Source organism: Oenanthe melanoleuca, chromosome 5 (assembly GCF_029582105.1).
Source record: "Oenanthe melanoleuca isolate GR-GAL-2019-014 chromosome 5, OMel1.0, whole genome shotgun sequence".
In the NCBI taxonomy this organism is placed as follows: Eukaryota; Metazoa; Chordata; class Aves; order Passeriformes; family Muscicapidae; genus Oenanthe; species Oenanthe melanoleuca.
The window spans coordinates 6,311,282-6,332,001 of NC_079339.1; the positions used below are offsets into that span (position 1 = coordinate 6,311,282).

Below are 20,720 nucleotides of genomic sequence, written 5' to 3' on the forward strand. Positions count from 1 at the left end.
TCAGCTGGTTTTCATTGTTACTTACTTTAACTTACATTCATATCACACTGTCCAGACGGCCCTTCCTTTTCTGGGGAATGTGGCTGACATTAGCTATTCCAGATGGAGTGGGGAATAGTTCCCTCTTTTTATATACATTGCTATCTTTCATGATAAACTTACCCATTTTCATATATATATATATATATGTGAAAAACTTAAGGCAAAGAGTCAGGTTCCTTCTTATGGTTTTTTGCCCACTCACTCTTACATACCTCACTGGTCACATATCCCTTGAATCTATTTCAATCTGCAAAAATACACTTACAAGTATGAAAGCTCAATTTTATTGCATGTAAACTCTTCAAATATAAAGACTTAATAGAGGTTTTCACAGCATAAGCAATAAAATTACAATGTAATTGTAATATTAAGTTTTTAAACATGAACATTCACCTTAATTTTCAAATTTAATTGTATTTTGTTACCAGAATAGTAAAGCAAAGGGTACATCATTTTGAAATTCTGTCCCAAAAGCTTACCTTTAAAAATATATATATCTGTGTCATCTTCTCACATAAAATTTTAAATAGCTTCAGCTCAAACTATACATACAGACACATAGTGACTTTTCCATATACAAATCTGCTGTATCTTATGCAAGGTAAGTTTAATATTTGAAACAATAATAAAAAATAAAACCACACACCTTCAGAAGAATTTGTAAAAATTAACAAAATATCCAGTTTTATTTAACTTTCAGCTCAATTGTCTTAGAAATTAAGCAAAACTTTACACAGAATGAACTTCTTTCTCCTTTGCCAGATGAAAAAGTTTATATTGCTTGGTCCAGTCAATTATGTTGGGTTTGAAAATATCAAAGCAACTGCACTGAAAAAAGTCTGCAAGATTCTGGAAGCATCCAAGGCTGAAAAAAAGAGAAAAATATGGATTAATAAACCTAAAAAAAGAAGAGTGCAAGCATGAAAAATACCACTTCACCATGAGACAGTACTTAAGATACTAACCTGTCAAGGGAGATAGCTTAGGGAGAAGAAACAGAAGAGCTCTCAGCTGAGCATTATTCCTTTGCTGAACTTTTACATGTTTTACATTAACAAATGAGAGTAGATTAAGTTGAACTCAAATACTTAAAAGCTAGTAAGATCTCATCTGTTAGTATCCCTGAGGAAACAGGGAAACCTTGCTACTGATTTCTCTATTAACAGAGTTAAATACTGCAAGAGAAGTCAGAAAGGGGCCAGTTCATACCTTAATTCTCTTTCTGATCCTACACAACAGACACAGAGACTGACGAACAAATTAAAGGACAGCATTCTCTCACACTCAGAATAGTGTTTTTACATTTATGAAGCATTGAAACCAAACAGTACTGAAGAGATAACATGTTTAAAACACTCTATTCATTAATACCCACTTGTATGGAGTCCTCCTGAGTGAAACAGGATGCTTAGAGGATTTTTTCTGCACCAGAAGATTCATTCTTTCATGTGAGGTCAATCCCAGGAATGTAATCTGATTGGAAGAAAAATGTCCGTAATGGTTGCAACATGAACATCACAAATCAAAATTCTGGTGAGACCAAAAGGTACTAATGAGAAGGGACAGTGGGGAAAAATCTGGACATATCTAACAAATAAGTAATCACTGCTATAATTGATGACTGAAAAGTATGTTTCTAAATGTCATTTGGGCTAAAACAGACCCTGGCAAGTTCTAACATCAGCTTCCAGAGAAGGCAAGCTTAATTGGGATGTCTGTGAAGACTGTATTTTCACAGATGTCTGCAGAAGTTTAAGATCTATCACAGTTAAGCACCAATCTCTTCAGATTTTTGTCTACATTCTACCACACAAAATGGTAGAAAAAGACCCCTTGATCCACAATGACACTAAATGCCATAAAGCAGTACGTTTTCAAATCACTGTGTATGAAACACAGTAGTTAAACTGTAAATATCCTCCCTCTCTCTTTCCAGCATGATATCCCAGTGTCTTGGACACTGCAAAAATCTAGCAATACACATTTAAAACTGTGGAGCTTTCTGTTTTGTTTTGTTTTGTTTTTTTTTACTAAACAAGATGTAAAACAAGCCCTCAGATCACTGGGCTTAACACATATTTCAAAAACACCTCTTTCCTAAGAGCTGCTAAACAAGTTGTTTCACAGATGTTTTAAGACAGCTGTTCTCAGGTCTGTTTGCATAGCCAAGCTTTTGTCTGAGAAAAACATAAACAAGAAATTTGACAATTTTATCTCAACAAGATAAAATCCAGGTCATATGTTTTTACAGCAGCAGTGGGATTTTACATGGTCTAATGACACATGGCTGAGCTCTGCCACAGAAATTTCAACTCGGGAATAACTGTGTTAGTGAGCATTTGTGCAGTTTTGGGGGCATTAATACCAGTACTATGAGTCAAACAAATTTCTTGTCTTTAAAAACAACTTTTTATACGCTTTGAATTTTTAATGAGTAGTAAACCCAGAACCCAGTTATAGGAATGATTTGCAGACTATGATTATACTTCCAACACAAAATGCTAAGTGCACAAGAACCTGTGAAACTTCAAGGCCTGCCCCAAGATTTAAGTGTAGCACCTTGCTGTGACAGTAATCAAGGAGAGCAGGCAATAAGCTTATCATCAAAGGAAAAGCTTTAATGTGACAAGAAACATAAACTGAAGAAAAATATTACCTGATAAAGCTGAACAGTGAGCCACGCAGAGGCCCAAAGGGTGTGGAAACAGGCTACTGAGGAGATGTAGGAAACCCAGGGAGAGCAGGACACAGTCTGAGTGAAGTACACCCACACTCCATCTTGCTGGAAACTTGCTGCACAGTGGTTGGACCAATCTGACAAGATTTAAGCCTTTATGAGTTGAGCAAAGATAATCTGCATGAAATTAATATTACATAGCAACATCATCTAGAAATACCATGTTTCATCTACCCCATTGTCACCTAAAAGCACTCACACAGATGCATGACTGCTTGCTATTCTGGCTGCATAATCTTTACATACTGTGTTCATGATTCCCAGACAAACATCCTTGTTTTTAAAGCCTGGTGCTATGGTAATTAATCCTCAGCAACTCAATTGTATGAGCTTTCCTCTCTTTCCAATAAATTTTAAAATTTTCAAAGTAACAATTCAGATTTATTAATGAGATACTTTTTTGTCTCTTCAGGATTAAACTACTTCAAAACCAACAAGAAACATTTGTGTTTAGTATAGATAATTCCATATTAAAAAAAAAAAAAATCAATCAAGCTTTTGCAATAACGTATTTACAAACTTATTTTCTGTTACAGCAAAGGGCATTCAGACTAGAACCTATCACGTGACCTTCCTCCACATGACTTCCCTATTTCCTCTCGAATAAAATGCTTCCTACTATTTCATTTTCCAATGGATATCCCACTACAGTAGCATCTTTGTTCTTGCTCAACACAAATGGAATCAGGTATTTGACCAAAGACTCAGATAGGATGCATTTTCACTTAAAAAATTCACTTGCACAGTAACATCACTGCTGAAATAAGGTATCACTTGTGAAGGTTACACTTGCTGGAAATGAAATGCTGAAAAAAATAAAGACCACACACAGACAGGATTTGAAAGCTAAATAAAACTAAATTCATGGATACATACACTGAAGAGTTCCATAAAGCAGCCAGACACCAGTCATGGTCAGGAAAAACAGGAACAACAAGTAGAAATAATGGTTCCCAATGCCTGAAATTGAGAAAAAATAGGAAAGGAAAAAACAGGAAAAAAAAATTAAAGTTGGACATTTTAAAAATCAGCAGTAAGTATATTTCCACTGAAGTCTGCAGGAATAAAAAGAGAATCAAATACATTTCTTATTTTACCTTTGCCATCCACAAGAGAGCTTGGCAAGGCTGATCTTTCTCTCAACTTTCTCCTGTAAGGCACCCCAATTTATATAATAGAATTAATTCTCATAAAGTCAACCAAGATTTGTCAGTCCTTCAGAGCATGCCTTCAGGTGTTTTAGTCTGATGAGAACTAATTAGGAAACCACAACTCCCTCCCATGCACAATAAAATAGTCTCATATGATTGAGAAGTCTAAGCTATTCAATTTGTCTGACCTTGTATGCTTCAGAAGTGAAAACACACACATAAAAAACCCCCAGACTTCTGTCAAAAAAACTATTACATGAAGGTATATTTTTTAATTAGAATCATATTGCTCAAAGCTTAGAGACAACACATCAGAAGGCTGTCTCAGCACCTTGTAAATAGCAAACATCGTAAAAATAGAATTTAACACTAGGAAAAAATCTATTGGCAGAAAAAAAAAAAAAAAGTGAAAAATATAGTTACAGATGTGAAGCTGTCACCTTCCTATCTTGAGTAATGAGCCAGAAAGAGAGAGGGTGAGAGAGAAGAACACAAGACAGAAACGCCCTGCAAGGTTATCTCAGTGGTACAGATGCTCCACTCAGAACTGTCCCTGACTGTGGGAATTATTGTCGGGGACAGTCGTCAGGACAGACTCAGGAGCTCTCTATATTCTGGTCTTGAAGTTTGTAGTTTATTGTTAAGGTCCTGCTAAGAGCTGCCAGCCTCAACTCAGATCAGGACAGAGAGAGAGAGGTATGTGAGAGAAAGAGAGAGAATAATAGAGAGAGAGAGTAATAGAGAGCGATTTCCTGTTTACAATAAGTCTTCTCCTATGTTGAATATTCTAATTTCTAATGACCAATCTACTACAAGATACACATTTCCTAATATTTGCATGCAATCTATAGGAATCGCTATATTACCAGGTTTTATTGCTTTCTTATCTATAAACCTTATCTCTAAACCTTTCCTAGCATACTTGGAAAAGGATGTCTGCTGGCTCTAAGGTATTTGTGCATTTGGCATTACCATTACCATTACTAAACAAAGGAAAGAGGTCTCAAACATTCACTTTGTTGCTCTCAGCCCCACAGTCGAAAACTGCTATCATTTCTATTTCACTTATGGTTTCAAAATCTTTAGCTAAGCACTCATATTTATAAGGTTTTCCTATTTCCTCATTCCCAACATCTGATAGTGACAAGAGGCAATGGAAGTTCAGGAGGACACATGAGTCTAGCCACTTCCTCCAGTTCATTCTCCTCATTCACAGCTACTGCATTAATATGTCAGACTTTGCATACTTGTCTGGTTGTTTTACTATCTACTCCCAGACACATTGTCCAAAAAAGTTGTCTAATCACTTTATGAACCTGCTGATATTGCCTGGGTCTGCAAACCCTTACAGCAGCAAGCTCCAAAATGTCACTGCCTGCCATGTGGAGACATATTTTCCTTCACCAGTTCTAAATCCTGAGTTCTACTATGATGTGCTTGGCTAATAATTCTGCATTCACATTAGCCACCATCTTACTAATTTTTTTTCTTTCCTTTTTCAAAGTCTCAATCATATCCCGTTCCCTATCTCTCCAAAGAGTTACAGATTGTGTAGTCTGTGTTCTTAGGGTAACCACCCTAACAACCCCTGAATAATCTTATTTGCTTTTCTCTCTCCCTTCTAATTTCTCTCTGGCTCCTATCAGAGCCATTCAGTATCAATGGGATATTCTTGTATCATGTGTGCTATCTCTTTACGGGGATAAATGTTATCTCAGCAACTTTTAAAATATGTGGTGTTTTCAAATTTGATAAAACACACACTCTCACCTATGCACTGGCCAGTCCACAGAGAATGTTGATCGTATCTGGCTACACATGCTTGGCAAGCAAGGCAATGCACAGATCTCAAAGGCTTCCTTACCTAGGTGAGGATGAAGGAAAAGAATACATTCATAGCATAAGCATCTACTTTGCTCAAAGTTTAAGGCATCATCTTACAGTTAGCATCACATTTTGCATAATCACTGTATCATACACCTCACAACACAGAACACAGATGAGAACCATAAACCTTTATTAAAAAAAAAAAAAATTAAATTAAGATTAGAGTCCAAGGATCTCAAGGCATCTCTCATCACCATAAAAGAAAATAAATAAAGAAATCTAAACAAACTACTTGTGCAACACTTTAATGACAAACAGTGAGGAAAAAGGTTTTTCATGGCAGTATTGAGGCAGGTTCACAAAGAAAATAAGTACAAAAGCCCTACTTACAAGACATGATGTGCAAAATGTTCTGAAGTCCAAGCAACCAGCTTCTGCAAGAGCTATAATGTTCTGAAAGACAAAGTATTTTGTGCTTGCATTTGGATCACATTTCCTTAGGTGCTATGAAGATTTCTACATTAGAACTTCTGCAGTTTGTAAGTATTGCAAGTGCCAAGCACAAACAGGAATAAGAACTTGCTATTTAAAGAAAAAAAAAAAAACCAGCAAAGACTAATGCAGCTTCGCCCACACAAGAGTACTCAGAAAAGTATCTCTGTCCAAAATTAATAAATTATGTGAATTAAACATTCCTTAAAATGTGATGGCACCTCTCATACAATCAGCCAGACTTCAAGGAGATGAAATCTGCACCTTTACAAGGACACAATGTTTATGAGTCCTTTGGCAATAAGTTAAAACTGCAGTTTATTCTCCCTGGCAATCTGAAGAAATACAACCTCAATGAGAGCCATGAGATCACAAACAAAATGCTTTCCTTAACCCATTGGTTGGGGAGACCAGACACTAAATTCTCTACTGATTGGCTGCCCGTGATTTCTTTTGGCCGCTATAAGACAGTTAGGAAATAGCATGTGAGTTGCACAATGTTCAAGCACAAAAATCAAACCAGTATATGTGTCCTCAAAGCACATGATAACATTTAAATAATTACTAGCATATGATATATAGGAAAGCACTGAGACTATTTCTTTCTAACTAGAGACAACTGAAGCAGAAACTATCCAAAACTTCTATTTCTTAAGTGAAGTTTTATGTGAATTCATATCACAGATAACACCAGTGGGTCTGTACAATCTTTGGTCAACGCTCACATTTCAATGAGAAGATAGAAGCAAGAAAATTATAGCAGGACAAGGAAGATAAGGAAACAAGCAGTAGGAGACATTCTCCAAGATCTGTTGATAAACGACATTACTACAAATTCTTTAAGGAAGAATATTTCACTGCTTTCCAGTTTAACAGAGATGCACATGATGACAAACAAATCAACCAGAGCCGCATCAGCCCTTCCATTTGTTTTTACAAAATCACCCACCTCTTTTCTTTCTTCTTCTGAAGTTTTTATATATCCAGGATCAGTGCTCCAGGTTTTATAGAAATAATAGAGAAGACCCATCATGCTGAACATGAAAGTGATTTTAAGAATTGCATTTGTGGTATGTGATAATCAGGTTAAGGACTATAATACCACTATTTGTTAAACAAGCAAAATATGCTAAAATTAGTTTGTATTACTTTACAAGTAAGCCACAAGAAGGAAAAAATTACTTTCACTTTTACAGTGGGATCCTCTCTGTCCTTCCAAGGCCATCTCATCAGAGAAATGGAATATTCTGTTCAGTTTGAGAGCTGAAGAAGACTTTTACAACTGTATAAACCTGCATCATAATAGGGCTCCATATCATCCTCCTTAAAAGTCCTCTAGACTTCTGCCTTTGAATATTTCACAGATATGAAACAAATTTGATTTCTTTATTCCCTCTGGAGCTTTTGTACTTTATTTAAACAATATCAGTCAGACATGCAGAGCAATAAAGCTTCTGGCAGCTGTGAGATTTCTTTGGCTGCTGCACCCACCCCAAACTCAAACAGGCTCTTACTAAGTCTTACCTTGTCCCATTCATTTCACGCAAAAGCAACTAAATATACTCATTCAAAAAAATGTAACCGAAAGTCATCCTGAAACTATTTCTGTCACACAAAAAAACCCCCAAGCACACACTGCTAAACACTTCTGAAGGTAATGGGACATAAGGAGCACAGTTTTTACACCGTGAAGTAAAACCATCTGTGTATCAGATGAGAGGGCAAGAAAAACATGTCAAGATTAACAGTCTCTATACAGCAAGAGAGAAATGTGGAGTGGGGCAAGTTTCATACTGATTAAATTCAGGGCATCAAACTTGAGAGCTCAGGCTGCCACCAAGGAGCAAGCAGCGAGCTCAAGCCTGGACTGCCTGTCCAGTGACCCTTCAGTCACTCCATGAACTCAAGTGTAAATAATTTTTAAAAATCCAGGATGGCAACCTCGAAGTTGTTTTGTCTTATGAACTAACAACACTGCAAACAGTTCTAATTAAAATCAAGATATTATGAAATACTGGCACAAACACCAGCTGTGTCTGTCACAATGCAGTTGCAGGGTGCAATTGTAGAAGCCAAAATGATGGCATATTTTTTGTGGATACTGCTGGTCTATTTGCTCTACTATTAGTTTTTTGGAGCTCAGGAAAATCCTTAATTAGAATGGCTGGGTTTTCATTCAGTCTAGAGGAAGTTTGATAGACAAATACAGCTAACTGAATTCCTGAAAACTTTAAAAAAACTCAGATCTGTGAACAGCTGCAGAAGGAAAACACATTCATGAGAAAAAGGTTTGGGCAGTGAAATGGAAACCTTTTCCCTGGCCCATCTCACCAAGCTATGGTTAGGACTTCAAGAATATTGCTATGCTCACTATCTTCAGCAAAGTGTCTGATTCAAATCCCTACCAGTATAATTTTTTTTCCTTTTAACTTAGGTGTCACCAATAAAACAAACCTTAAAGGTTCACAACAACTGAATAATACCATTTCCATTCATACAAGCATATGTGTGAATCTGCAGCAGGAATATACTGGATCAGCTCACCAAAGTTAATCCTGATAATTCTATTAAGGACATCTTAATTGCGAACAGTACAAGAGAAAATGTCATTTAAAGGCTGAATTAAAAATTTATTAAAACTGCGTACCAATATATTATAGCTGGTGTAGTACAAAATTATATGCAGTTCTAAATATCTTCCTAAAGGCACACAACTTTATCAATAAACAGATGCACACTGTGTAACATAAGAGCAGGGCACTGGAAAGAGAGCACAAGTTACTAAAACTAAAAGAAGTTTTTGTACTCATCAGTAAGAAGCCTCTTCAAAGAAAGTAAATGTCAGATATAAATCAATCCACTGTACACTAAAGTGTAATCTGTGAATAAAGACAGGACACTGAATAGTCTTCTTCACAGGAACACAAAGAAATTTCTTCTTTTTAGGGAGGTGGTGGTAGAGGATGTTGTTTTTAAAGGCAGGAGCATGCTTATCATTTAGAAAAAAGAGATATTTTTAAAATTATTACTAAGATATATGTTACCCAGTTATACCACATGCCAAAATACATCACTCGACAACAGTCTCAGTGAGGAAAATTAAAGAGTGATGTGGAGATGCTAACAAAAAACATTAGTTTTATAACAAAGCTCTTCATTCTGGTATTCCAGTAACATACGAAATAGTTCAGGTTATAAAGAAGACAAAAATCTATAGACAAAAGAAGGTACAGACTTTTAGTCTGTGTATAACTTTAAAGTCACTTTGCCCCTTCCCAATGGGATTAAACCAATCTTACCAGACATTAACAGTCACATGGAATTATCTGGAACCGCTCATCACTGTTTGCATAAACAGGTTTAGATTTACAAGAAACTCCATGGAGAGTTGCATTTCTTGAGTATAAAGGATATCAGGCAGGAACCAGAAAAACCAGGTCATGGACATCCAAAACACTGAACTTAGTAGAAATGCTGTGGGAAGATACCTTAGATTCTTGAGCCCCACGAGTTGCCTGAAAGAACATTACAAGGAAGAAGTATTTTTCAAAATATATTTGAAGCATAAATCCATAGAATATAAATAATTTGGCTTGTAACTGTAAAAACTCCATGCACACGGTTTATTTCTCAAAGCAGTCAAGAACTCAAAAGCATTCTTTATCCATATATATAAAGGATTAACAATGCAAAAATGAAACTGAAGAGTGCTCTGTTCCAGTTCCAGCACAAATGGTGAAAAGTCCAATCTCTGACAGCATTGTCATATCAGTGACCATTGACTGTGGCAGGAAAACTGAGAAACAGCTTTGGATAACACTGGGGGGTGTGGGGAGCAGAAGAAGAGGGGATGGCTCATCAAAACTCATTTAGTAACAGGATATAGCAGGAAAAAAGTTATGTTAAAGTTCATTTCTGAGCAGATATCTCAATGTCTACCAGATGCAGACTATCAATAACACTGACAATAAAATTAGGTAACAGACTGGGTTGGGTTTTTATTTTAAATCCTTCAGTGACAAAAAACTATTATTGTGTACACTTAAATACATTCAATTTCTATGGTCATTCATTCTAAAAAGTACATGTATTTAAATTCTTCACACACCATGCAACCATTTCTCATGAGATATCTTTCATATCAAATGAAACTAAACTCTAAAAAGAATTATGCATCAGATACTTTTTAAAGTGTCTTTGACAAGTACGTACACAGAGAGAAAAAGCCACAAACCTCACAAACAGAGCCATCCCAAATAGCAGGCTGAGAAGCAAACCTCCTTTTAAAAGCCAAGAATCAGAACTTAAGTCCATGATGTATCCAATGGCCCACATGAATATCAAGGAAGATGTCAACATCAGGAAGAGCTGTCAAAATTATTCTTGTTAAAATATGACAAAGTACTCATGCTGGTCTTACTTAAAGGCATTCAGTTCATGTAATAACAAATGCTGAAAGACTCAAGCTAAGACAGGACAAGGTCACACATCAATACCTCAAAAGCAGGGGTGAGGTATGACATAAAACCCCTCACCACTCCAATGTGCTTTTAAAGAATTCTATTTTGTGCACCCAATTCCACAAATTACTCTTCTTAGAGTTAATTTGCATGTCAATCAGGAAATTACCTCATATTTCTCTACTATTTTCAGTAACCTGTTATTTCTCCTGTTTCTCATTCTTTCTTCCTCTTGTATCATATAAACCATGAAGTGATTCTGACTTTGATAAGCAATGTCAAGCGGTGTCTCTCCCTTTAACAAAAGAGAGTGTTGTTTACTTATTTATTTCCTTAACACATAAATACCTTCACTTTTAACAGAAGCAAGAAATGAATATAGTTAAAACAAGACTAACTGGACAGTTACTTCCCAACCCTACCTGCCTCCTACTATTTTTTAAGGCAAAGGTGAGCTAAATTCAGAGTGCTACCATGCTTAAATCAGAGCTTTGTAGTTTTGAAATTGATACTTGCAAATAGACAGCATCTATTCATCTATTGGACTGCCTCCAATGACATATCTATACAGCCATGAGAATCTATATTTTCAACATTTATACTATCAATTTCTACAAATATAAAGTTAAAGCCTTTCACATGTGATAACCTTTTGAATGTACAAACAGGCATTGCCAAACACCAGCTTTCACAGGAGGATATTCACTTAATCTGAAGTCTTTACAAGTCTGACTGAACACTAAGAAACACATTTTTTAAAATCTGTCCAAGTCCTCATGACAACGTTTTTAAGTAGAAAACAGCCAAATTGAGAAATGAGAAAGAAATTAGACAAGGCCCCAATAAAATGAAACTAATTTTATCCCAAGAAAATGAAATACAAAAGGGTGAGGGAGCAGAATCTGCAAAGAACACAATTACTGTTGAGTGAACACAAGGCTTAGCTGTTCATTACACAAAGGCTGCAAAGAACCTCTGCATTCATACTTTGAGACACACCTCAAGAAAGGTGCTACTTCCTTTTGGGAAAGACTAAGAACACCTGCCTTTAGCCAAACTCTGCTGCAATTAACATCCAACATGGAGAGGATTGAAATTTTTCATTACATTCATTTTATGTACTCATGCCACATGGGATGAAACATCACACAGGAAATCGTACCTTGACATTTTTTATGTCCAGGCTGGCACCAGCTTCCAGCAACAGATCTACTGCACTAGTATTTCCTGAGGCTATTGCCCAATGCAGTGCAGTATTCTTTTGAACATTGTCTACAGCATTGAGAGAGGGGTTAAACTTTAAGAGAAACCTCAAGGGTTCTGGTCTAGATGAAAATAAAGTATAAGAGTTAACAAAGAGAAGATAATCTAGACTCGACATGAAACTTTTGAACATTTTATAAAACAACAGTTCTCATCTGTGAAACAACAGCAGATATATAACACCTTTCAGAAACAGCTCATCAATGACAGATCCATGTTTACAATTTCAGACCTGCCCTGGGAGTTTTTCTCCAGACTATGCTACCTTAGCATTTTAACAAATATGAGGTACATTATGGAGATTATATCTTCTACAACACCATGTGTAGCTTGTATCTCCCCAATTTATTTGTTCTAAATGCATTTCACTGCATCCAGACCCATTTGGTTTCATTTTGCAGAAAATACAATAAGGCTGCAGATGATTCAGCCACAAACCTAAACTACTTTTAGAAATTCTTTTCACTTTTTTTGCTATATCCAATGAGCTATTCTCAACTGCTGATCTCTGAAACATCTCATATTTTAGTTTAAATGGAAGGGAAATGGAAGCTTTAAAAAAAAAACAGAAAGGAAAACTTCACTTCACTGCTTCTTGAGTACTGTGCAATAGACTCTTCTTCAGTTATTCTCTACTTACCCAATGGCTTTTTGTGCTGTTAACATTAAAGGTGTTTGTCCGTTGAAGTCTGTTGTGTCAATGTTCTAAGAATAAGATAGCAAGCAAGTGATTACCATTTTTTACAGGAAACAGTGGAATTTGGGACTATACAGGCTGGCTTAGCTTCACTAATGAACAGAAAATGAACAGAATTAAATTATATCAGCAAAGAAACCAACACTCATTTAAATATTTTTCTCCTTCTACAAGTCTTGCATGTCATTCCTTTCAGAATATTCTGAGTTTCCATCTAAGGAAATTTTTAAGGGAGAGACTCCACTAAGGATATATCTAAGTGAATCATGTCACCTGTATTTCTTGTCCTCTTTCCAAAGAAATACTATAAATAAGAAGGACCTTGCAGAGCAATGCTAACCGCGTTCCTTGTGCAAATAGATGTACATAACAGTTGTACAGAAAATACATAAAACAGCTTTACTAAAACCACAAAGAAGGATTATGTATCTCAAGACACAGTTAAATATTTAACCTAAATTTTCTTCCTTCCTCTTTCTTACCTTTCTTCCTCCTTTTCAACAAAGGTTTCCTTGCTCCCTACCTCCATCCATTCTTACATTAGTGCAGATTTACTTAGAAGAATTATTCACTTGGATATTTTTATAAGAAAGGTGGGCCAACAACTTTATTAAGCCTGTGGTATACACCATTATATCTACATTCCAGAACTCAGTTACTCTCCCTAAAGAGAACCTTATGAAAAAGAAAATAGACTTAGCAAACTTCTAAATCCTAACACTAGATTGTTTTTCAGAATCAGTCTAGATCATGTAAGAACTCTCCTGTCATTTTTATAAGCAAGTTGTTACACTTGCCGTTAATTCTGCTCATTTCAGATAGAAGCTAAGAGAAATCAACTACCATGGATATAATACAGAAATTTTTAATGAAAATTCAGAGCTAGTCTGATAATTTATTCTGCAGTCTTCAATTGATGGACACCTGAAAAATTATTAGTTACAAAACTCTAATAAAATCATAAATACTTCATTATATCTATACATCATATACTGCTTTTCATTCCCATGTTTAAAAACCATTCATTATTTCACAGCACCACAGATCTGCACAGCCTCAACAACACTCTTAAACATGCTGAAATGTAGGTGAATCTGGATGTGCGGGACGACAGGAACAGGGAAGAGTATTAAAAATAAGAAAACAAATATAAAAAAGATCTAATTTGTCTGCACTTGTAGCACAGAAAAATAGGTGTAAAATCACTGCTTTTCATCTAGGAAAAAATCCCAGATAATTCTGAAATGTCTCCTATACACAGATAGCTACTCGTAAGCAGAAAACAACATTTGAGGCATCAGCAACATACCTGGCCTTTTGCTATGAGGTAGGCTATGACGGGCATGTGTTGAAACAGCACTGCTAAATGAATGCTACTGAATCCTTCCCCATCAATAAGACTGGGATCCGCTCCACATTTCAACAATAACATGACCATGGGAAGGTGTCCTTGTCTACAACGATATATGAAATGACACTAAAGAGATGACTGTAAAAATGGGTATTTTAATGAAAGCATTGCGTTAAAATTTCTCACAGGCATCCCACAAAAGATTTCAGACTCTCGTGGCTTTTTTCAGGAAATTATATTAAATATAAACACACTAATAAATGAGCCTAGGGCAAAGTATTAATTTAGAATACAGTGGTTATTGTACAGTAACTTCTCCCGTAAGCAGTCATCCAAGCCTCTGACTCTGGCAAAAGACTGACAGTCCAGAAGAAAGTGCTGATTTTCCAATCATCGCTCGGAAATTATGGGAGACTTCACAAGCAAAGAAGTTTTCCTAGAATAATTATTTCAGGTTATATTTTCTCCAGACAAGCAGTGCTTTGTTCTCTGGATCTCAGAAAACACTACCACGGCTGTGAATACTGACAGATTTGCAGTTAGTGATTGCTAGCAGCATTACCTGATGGCCCAGTGCAGGGGCGTAGAATTCAAATCTCCGCCAAGCTGATCCACTACCGCACCTTTGGAAATGTAATATCTGTGTAACAACAACACAATGAGGTCAGGAACAGACATCATAAAATAGCAAAACATTATACTAAAGGTAACATAGCTAAAGGAGTAAATGACTTATAATAATAAAAAATTGACTAGGGAAGCAAATGGACAATGTGGTTTGGCAGTAAATAATGCTTTGTTTCAAGAAAACGTCGAAGAAAAAATATAGTCAATACCAAGGTACTTCTAAAATCAGCTTTCATCTTTGTTAAGAAACAAACCCAGGAAAATCTAAAGATTTCATGTACTATATGACTTAAAATGTAAAGAAATGGGCTATCTTTACATTTCAGTGATATCTTCACAAGGTAATTTGATTAAAATTTGAATTCTATCCTTTTCTTGTCAAGCAGCGCATTCCTTTGTTTTCAAGTATAAAAGCAACAATATTATTATAGGTAACAGTGGCAGAATACACTGTATTACTGTCACAGGGACTCCCAACTCACTTAACCAGCTCCTGTCTGTTGTTTATTGCTGCCCAGTGAAGAAGAGTCACATTTTCTTTGTCTGGTTGTCGAACATCATATCCTGCTTCTACCAGCTCTTTGCATCGCTCTAGCATTCCATACCTTAAATGAAAAAAAATCAACTTACTTATCATGTTTTCAATATTCTCCAGTCTGGAGACAGTTGCATCCTAACGAAATAATACATCTCTGTAAGCATCGCCCAGCAGCTTCTACTGGAGCAAATTCCTCATTGCATTCAATGGAAGCCTTGAGAAAAGAGTGGGTATGTGCCTTGATGAGTGGAATTTTCTACTTAAACAAAGCTGCTTGAAATGCTTTTATTTTCAATAGCAGCTGTAAGTGATTTTCTTCTTCCACTACAGGGAGAAAATGAAACTGAAAGTGTTTCCTTTGTAGAAATATCCAGCCTGGCTCACATTTGAGGACGCCCCCATCTATTTCAACACTCTGCACCCTCAGAACATGTACTTACTGTGTAGCCTTGACTATATCACAGGTGCTGGGGTCTTCAGCAGTGGGATATGGGCCTGGGAGACCTTGATCTCCATGGACGCTGTGGCTGCTATGTATATGAGGTCGAGGAGGCCCATGGCAATGGCTTTTACACTGGCAGTTAACGAAACAATTATTAACCATTGTCATTTATCGGCTGCACACAGCACACACCTCCCCCTTTACCAGAAGCACTCACTGTACGTGTTAGGCTCTGTTAATACAAACGAAGATGCTAATTCAAAGGACAGTTAAAACCCCCTGTCAAGAGACCAATCCTTTTATTTGCGAAGACAGCAGGGATACCGTCAAGGTGCATCAGTACAAATTACAGAGGCGTCCAGCACCCTGCAGAACAGAACGTTCAGCAGCCTCATCCATGTAGACACAGCAGGCTCACCCAAAACAGCGCTCCCACACCAGAAACCACAACCTACGGCCATGAGGAGGGTTTGGAACGCACTTGGCAGCCACAGCGCCACCCGTGCAGCCAGAAAGCCGACGCGAGGGAACAGACAAGGCACACTTAGGGCAGGACACGGATGGCTCTTGCCCGGGAACCCCGCCAAACCCCGGCGGCACCGCTGCCACCCTATCCCCGCCCTCGCCTCCTGCCAGGGGCCCGCTGCCGCGTTCCGCATCCCCGGCCCGCTCTAGCCCCGGCACTGCCCACGGGCTCCCTGCTCACCGCCGGGCCACCGCCCGCCATGCCCGCGGCTCCGCAGCTTCCTGCTCCCGCTTCCTGGGAACGGCTGCGGGGCGGGGCCGGGCACGCACGGCCCGGGCGGGGCGGTGCCGGGGGCGGTGCCGGGCGGGGCGGTGCCAGGGGCGGTGCCGGGGGGGGATCGGCGCCGAGGGGGAGGCACCGAGGGGGCGGTGCCGGGCGGGGCGGTGCCGGGGGTGGGATCGGCGCCGAGGGGGCGCTGCCGGGCGGGGCGGTGCCGGGGGCGGTGCCAGGGGGGGATCGGCCCCGAGGGGGCGCTGCCGGGGGCGGTGCCGGGGGCCCCACCCAGGGAGCTCTCCCCGAGCTGCCGCAGCCGCGACGGAGCCTCTTGGGCGGGCGAGTCGGCGGCACCCAGGTTTTTTCAGTTGCGCCTGAAATGGCTCCTCCTCTTTTACCCAGGCAGCCGCGTCGAAAAACTCTTTCCTTTTCGCATAAGGTCCCTCGGGTCGCGGGCAAGGACACTTTTCCGCTGGAGAATTTTTCGGGGGTTGTTCCTCAGTAGCTGGAAGCGATCCTTCGATGAAGAGTCTGCAGCACAAGTGATGAGAGGCTAGGGGAGCTCAGCCTGGAGAAAAGGAGGTTCAGCGGGGACCTTCTGACTCTCCACAATTCCCTGAAAGGAGTAGTGCCGCCTCCTTGCTGGCGTGGTTGCCACAGCAGTTCAAGGCCATTTGGGACCGTTGCCAAGCCAAGCTGAGCCCCAATGTCCCCTCATAACGACCACCAGGGTGAGGGAGGAGCCGCTTTCCGGGGGAAGCCCTGAGGGCAAGTGGTCAGCCCCCGAAGAAATGGTGAGACCCTTGTAAAAACACCCACAGGTGTCAAACACCCAGAAGATTCCCAGGTGAGGTGGGACCCTGGCAGTTCCCAGAGTGACGCCATCTCCTCTGGCCTGAGGAGAAACCATGGAATGACCGGAGACTTCCAGCTCTCAATGGCTCTGGGCCAGGGCAGAGCTGGACAGGGCCGCAGTCATCGGCATCTCAGTGCTGTGGAGACCTCCCGCTCTTGGAGGAAACAGGTCATGGCCCTTGGAGAATTGGCAGTCACCCCTCACTGGTCATCGGAAAAGGGATAACTCCCAGCAGAGCCTCCAGACCAGGGCTAACACACAGAGCTCTCACCATCCCCTCACAGTGGGGTCCTGCCTGGAAGGATTGCGGCTCAGGCCTTCAGATATAGACTTGGAGGGACATACAGGGCACAAGAGGGTCGGCAGCCCTCATAAAAGGGAAGAAAAATTAAAGAGCAAGGGCATTTATGAGAAAACGTGGATAGGTCAGGGCAGTAGATGGAAAGGGGCACAGGTTTGTAGCTGGCATATGGGTGCATTCCTTTGACTACACTTGTTACTGCACTTTCGATCTCCATCAGTTTCTTATAAGGCAGAGAAAGATATTTTGTGGAGGTGCAATGACCCCAGCACCATGGGAGTGACCCCAGCATCTCAACATTTCCTATGGACTGGGTGCCCAAGACTTAGGAGGCTGTGAACTCAGCTATTCAAGGGTCCAGCTCTCCCTCCCATTTCAGGGGAAGAAAGAGTAAGACTTTAGTCAGCACAACCTAAAATAAAGTTTTGGCACATACGACTTGTCTCACATCCTTGGAGAAGAACAAAATTGCTGTTCCTGCCACCCGCTGGCCCTTGGCAGGGACACAGAGCCCTCCCTTGTTTCATTTCAGGAGACACCAGGTGGCATTTGCTTCAGCTTGAAAGGACAGCGGTTGTTTCACTGTTGCATTTCTTGATTTGTGAAAGCCCCTCCTACCCGTCCAGTGCTGGAAGACACAAAGTTACCATGCTGAAGGAAAGGCAGGGAAAGCTTGAAGAAGGCAGTAGGGAGCACTGACATTCCCCCTTCTCCCAAGAGCTTTCTTCAGCTGAAGCTGCTGGCAAGGACCAGACTCCACAGCCCGCAATGGGTTTCTGATTGTTTTATTTTTGTGGTCCTGCGTGGGACGTGGTAACCGGGCGCTGCACAGGCTCCGGCCAGGCATCAAAAATGCCCGCCCCACACCCAAGGGTGCCAGAAGATCTGCTCCAGCTCTGGCCTGTCGGCGGGGTGCTTGGACAAGCACCAGCGGACCAGATGTTCACACTCTGAGGAGAGAAGCCAGAAAGCGCCGGTCACGGGCAGCAGGCTCCTGCCCGGCTGCCGCCCCCGGTGCCCGCAGGACCCGAGCCACCCTGCCTCGTGCGGGACAGCGGCACGGCGGGACACGGCCACCCCCTTGAGCCGCGCGTGCCGCGCCCGGCCTGTCGGCACGGGCAGCCTCCTGCGGCCGGCCCTTGAGGGCACATGGCCGTCCCGCCGAGCCGCTTGGGGGGCTGCCGTGCGCCGCCATCCGCCACAGCCTGCCTTCTTGAGGCCGGATACCAACCTGGAGAGACCTGGCGCCTGAAGACGAGCTGCCCCGACACGATGGCGCGGTCGTCCCTGAAGGGGAGGCTCCCGCAGACCATTTCGTACAGCAGCACACCCAGGGACCAGACGGTGGCCGAATGGCCGTGGTAGCAGCCAAGGCCGATCCACTCGGGTGGGCTGTATACGCGTGTTCCTAGGGGAGACAGGCGGCGCTGTCCGGGCGCAGGCCGCTGCCTTGCAGAGCCTGGCAGACAGCCGGCCTCCTGGCTGAGGCAGGGGCTGAGCCGGCGGGTCCCACTTCCCCTGGAGGCCACCCCACGTCCCCCAGGCAAGTGGCCAAAGGCAAGAAACCGTTGTGCAAGGCAAAGAAGGCCAGCAGAGCAGCCCACGGCCTTGCGTGGCTTATGCAGCCCCCTCTCAGTGGGCAGGGCCGGCTGCCTGCTGCCCTTTGGCACGGGGCAGATGCTGTGGCCCAGGATCCGGCAGTCGGCTACGGGCTGCAGCCCGCAGCCCCGGAGGGAATGGGGCCGTGCAGTGCCTGGCACTGGGAGCGGGGCCCGGGCTGGGGGCTCACCGGCAAATCGTGTGAAGGCGCGCTCCTGGAGGAAGGTGCCGCAACCGAAGTCGATGAGCTTCAGCTCGCCGCTCTCCGGGTCCACGAGGAGGTTCTCCGGCTTGATGTCGTGGTGCAGGACGCCGCAGGCGGTGCAGTGCCACACGGCCTCCAGCACCTGGCGCAAAAGCCAGCGCGCCACCTCCTCGCTCAGGAACTCCTGCTCCAGCAGCAAGTGCAGGAGATCCCGAGATGCCTCCGGGCGCTCCATGACCAGCAGGAAGCTGTCAGGCAGCTCAAACCAGTCGAGGAGCTGGATGATTGAGCGGCAGCCAGAGCCCACCTTCTCCATGAGCACGATCTCCAGAGGAACACGGGTGCCGTCGGGCTGTGAGGAGGAGACAATGCCTCCAGCAGGCCTGATGCTGCCCTGTGGCTGCTGCGCTGGCCCCTGCCTGGGATGCCGCGGCGTCCCCTCTGGGAAGGCACCCTGGTGCTTGGGCTCCGTGCCAAGCCCCAGGGGATGCTTGGGAGGTGGCCCCTGCCCAGCCCCACACCAGTCTCTGTTATGGCCGGGCCCGCCATGCCCTGGCTCCGGCTCTGAGCCCACGCCCGCCATCCCCCCGCCATCCCCCGCCGGCCACTGCCGGGGTCTCGGGCGTACCCCAGCCCTCCCCGGCCCTCCCTGTCCAGCTGGCCCCGCTCACGCACCAGCTCGTCCCACTGCAGGACGCTCTCCCGGGCCACGCGTTTGATGGCCACCTGCAAGCCATGGAGAGAGGGGGGCTGAGCTCAAGCCCTGTCTCTCCCCGTCCCTGCCCCTCCTCCCACGCCCGGCCGTAGTGGCCACTCACCGGGCTCCCGTCCCAGATGCGGGTGCCTGCGAAAACGGTGCCAAAGCCGCCGCTTCCCAGCTGCGGGCCCAGCTGGTACAGCTCCTGCAGCTGCTTCTTTTGCCCTGTGGCCAAGAGCGAGCCATCAGCCTTGCGCCCAGGACCCCCCTGCCAAGTGCCCGCCAGTCAGGCAGGCCGGGCCACCATGGGGCCACCTTGCTCTCACCTGCTTCCCGCTGCGTGCCGGGCAGCGGCCACCGCCTATCGGTAGCCGTCGGGCTGGCCAGCGGCACAGACGGGGCGGGGCAGAGCGCAGAGGCGGCTGCAGGAGGCGCGGTGCGGCAAGGCGGCAAGGCGGCACCGTCCCTGTCCCCGGCGTCGTGTGCTGCCCCCTGCTGTCGAGGACGGCCGGGGCTACAGCCCGAGGTTTGGCACGGAGGGGTGCCAGGAGCAGCTGCAAGGCAGACAGGGCAGTTTGAAGCCTCTGAAGCCTTTGACATCAGAGGCACTGGAAGCAGCCGGGGACTAGGCTGCTCTCAGGGGCTATGGCCTGGCCTGAGGATGCCCCTCAAGAGCCCCGGGGGATCTTCAGACAG

At 42.9% G+C, this 20,720-nt stretch overlaps 1 protein-coding gene across 1 annotated transcript; it reads right to left on the reverse strand.

The window, feature by feature from the left end:
* Positions 1 to 303: 303 nt before the first annotated feature.
* On the reverse strand, positions 304 to 16,413 carry ZDHHC13 (zinc finger DHHC-type palmitoyltransferase 13). The gene is made up of 17 exons (XM_056493498.1): positions 16,334 to 16,413; positions 15,626 to 15,759; positions 15,130 to 15,252; positions 14,583 to 14,660; positions 13,979 to 14,123; positions 12,613 to 12,677; positions 11,872 to 12,034; positions 10,879 to 11,004; positions 10,484 to 10,617; positions 9,661 to 9,764; positions 7,199 to 7,320; positions 6,148 to 6,210; positions 5,701 to 5,794; positions 3,656 to 3,739; positions 2,699 to 2,856; positions 1,418 to 1,515; positions 304 to 907 (listed from the first exon to the last, which is right to left on the reverse strand). The coding sequence occupies exons 1-17, from the start codon at positions 16,352 to 16,354 to the stop codon at positions 772 to 774; spliced, it is 1,848 nt and encodes a 615-aa protein (XP_056349473.1). The 5' UTR covers positions 16,355 to 16,413; the 3' UTR covers positions 304 to 771.
* Between the last annotated feature and the right edge of the window lie 4,307 nt (positions 16,414 to 20,720).